The sequence below is a fragment of the Rhamphochromis sp. 'chilingali' genome, assembly GCF_963969265.1.
Source record: "Rhamphochromis sp. 'chilingali' genome assembly, chromosome: 22".
Classification (NCBI taxonomy): domain Eukaryota; kingdom Metazoa; phylum Chordata; class Actinopteri; order Cichliformes; family Cichlidae; genus Rhamphochromis; species Rhamphochromis sp. 'chilingali'.
Genome location: NC_137950.1, coordinates 19,960,887 through 19,963,480, shown reverse-complemented (window position 1 = coordinate 19,963,480; position 2,594 = coordinate 19,960,887). Strand labels below are relative to the sequence as shown.

At 42.5% G+C, this 2,594-nt stretch overlaps 1 protein-coding gene across 2 annotated transcripts; it reads right to left on the bottom strand.

The window, feature by feature from the left end:
• Positions 1 to 394: 394 nt before the first annotated feature.
• Positions 395 to 2,356, bottom strand: fbxl15 (F-box and leucine-rich repeat protein 15). 2 transcript variants are annotated; one of them, XM_080873447.1, is made up of 5 exons: positions 2,213 to 2,356; positions 1,720 to 1,882; positions 1,127 to 1,629; positions 800 to 1,003; positions 395 to 668 (listed from the first exon to the last, which is right to left on the bottom strand). In XM_080873447.1, exons 1-4 carry the CDS (start codon positions 2,236 to 2,238, stop codon positions 814 to 816), a joined length of 882 nt encoding a protein of 293 aa, XP_080729573.1. In that variant the 5' UTR covers positions 2,239 to 2,356; the 3' UTR covers positions 395 to 668; positions 800 to 813. The 2 variants fall into 2 exon arrangements, with proteins under 2 accessions (XP_080729573.1, XP_080729574.1); XM_080873448.1 differs by having other exon boundaries at positions 1,720 to 1,879.
• Positions 2,357 to 2,594: the final 238 nt, after the last annotated feature.

The window sequence follows — 2,594 nt, the reverse complement described above, 5'->3', positions numbered from 1 at the left end:
AAAAAAAAAATTCTACTCATTACACTGTACATGTAACCATGCAATTCATCTCAGCTTTCACTGGGAAATTGTTGACAACAGTGAGATTTTACAGATGATCCTGAGGAGCCAGGATCATTTCTGGAAGACGTTAAGTAAGCACCGGAAACAAAAACTGCATCCACTTTCCTTGTTTGTTGGTGGCAGCAGAAGACGCAGAAGTGGAGATAATAAAATCGGAATAAACAAAACAAATATTTACACAATTAAGTGGTAAGTGCGAGTATGCTTTTTGTGCGATTTGGTTGAAATGAACCTTTAAGCTGGCACACACATGCAAAATGAGATGTTTAATTGAACTCAAACATTTTTTTTTAATGTTTCCAAATGAAACATAAGGTGACAGGTTGGTAAAAAAAAAAAAGAAAAATTCCACTGTACCTTGTTTATACATTATACCCATCACACCAAATGATTAAGTAATAGTGCAGTGGTTTCTTTTGTACACGAGGCAGCAGTTCTTAAAAGTACATGGCTTACTTTACTGATGATATTTTCAAGTCCTTCTTAAACATGTATCATTAATCACATTCCACAAAAGCTTGAGTGCAACACATTCGTGTGTTCTTTAACTTTCTCAGAGCAACACATGTCCATGTGATGCAGATGAAAGTGAGATATGAAGACACCTGTAACACAATAACAGGTTGAAATCAGTCAGTCTTATCTGTTGTTATTATATTTATATAAGTTATATAAAGATGATTGGAAGGTATATATATATATATATAATTGTGTATATAAGGCCGATTGTATCTACCTTCTATCAACTTGTTATATCTGGAGATTGATGAATGGTGCAAATCCTAGCACATCCTGCAGAAGTACAAGTGCCCTCTGTAAGGGCGGCTCAACATCAATCACTACATTGCGCTTCCGTAAAGGATCGAGGCTAGACTCTGTCACATTGTGGCAGTGATTCACCTTCAGCGACTGCAGCTTTGGGCAATACTCTGCAAGAGTCCTGTGAGCACAGCATGCAGAAGATTTTATGGAAGGGTGAACAAGTGAGCTAGTTGATAACAAAGCGTGGGAAGGAACAGCTCAAAGTCAGTTAGACTACTCTTTAAAATAAGATATCGCATACCTGATGGACTGGTTCCTGACCCGCAGGCAACCTGTCAGGTCCAGCTGCTCCAGACCCCTGCAGTTCTTGGCCACCTCCTCCACTGACTCATCGGTGATGTTGGCATTGACTGCCAGCGATAGAGACCTCAAATTTGAACACTTCTTGGCCAGGTAGCAGATGGCATCGTCCTTCAGCTGGCGACAGGCGGTGAGGTCGATCGACTGCAGCCCCCCGCAGTGGTCAGCCAGGCTGCGCAGGGACAGGCTGTCCACCCATTCGCAGTGTGCCAGGCCAAGGTGTTGCAGGTGCATGCAGCTCAAGGACACAGCCACCAGGGAGTGGCGGGTGAGACATGCACACCCGCTCATGTCCACCCTTTGCAGATGTTGGTTCTGGCCAATAACTGGCAGCAGTTCCTTATCGGACACCCAGTCTGAACAATTCTGCAGTGACAAGTTCTGCAGAACTTTATTGTCTTTTAACATGGAGCAAAATGCTTCCCTGGGAATGCATGGTGAGGTCTGTAAATATGACATAAGAAGAAAGAGGGCAGCCTCCTTTATGAGCATGTAATGCAGCTGGAAATCACGTCATTTCTTATCAGCACTTACCGGGGACAGATGAAAGGTCCTGCAGTTGGATAGGTACACCTTAATGAGGTTGTGGAACTGCTTGCTCACCCTCTGGAGGCTGACAAGGTGTTGCAGCGGTAAATAGCACAAAATATGTGGAACAAGTACATCCTCCCAGGGCAAGTCCAAAAGATGGCATCTGCTGAGGAGCAAACCTTGTTACAGATGAACTTTGATACTTCGGCGTGCTGATGCAAAGCAGTTTAACGGAATTATAAACACAGTTACATTTCAGCAAGCGCATTGACAGGGAGACAGAACAGCAATTAACATTAGCAATAGATAACGATATGGCAGCTTTGTCAAGGAGATGGGTAGTTTATAGAAAGTTAGCAGCAATCAATAAATGGGAGCAGCCATCTACATTTCAGCGACTTGGAAGCTATCGCTGTTAGCCGCGAAGCTAGCATGCCGGGGCCACGAATCCAGACCGTTTTATACGCAAAAGAAATCCCCTCTGAAAAGCACTTACGTTCGCATCTTAGCTTCTTCATCCATTATGAACCCGTTATGTTACAGTACGTTTCCACGAACATATCATTCTTCCCATGGATGACAAAATAAAATAGTTTCCTTTAGCATCTTCTAAAGCAATCAAGGTGTAACCTAAGCCTGATGGTGCATTAACGGACAGTCAGAAGGATATAGATCAAAATAACAAGAGGCTCACCAAGTGTCGCCGAGTGATGTAAATTTACACGTCAAAGAAGGAAGTAGTAACTTACGGGGGAAACATTCAAACTCTTATAGCAACTTAGAGCTATTGCTTTTCTATGAATTTGTATTTGATTTTTAATTCATTCGTTTAATGAATCTAAAGAGACCCAGTTCTGCACGGTTGCGCTGTGTTGTTA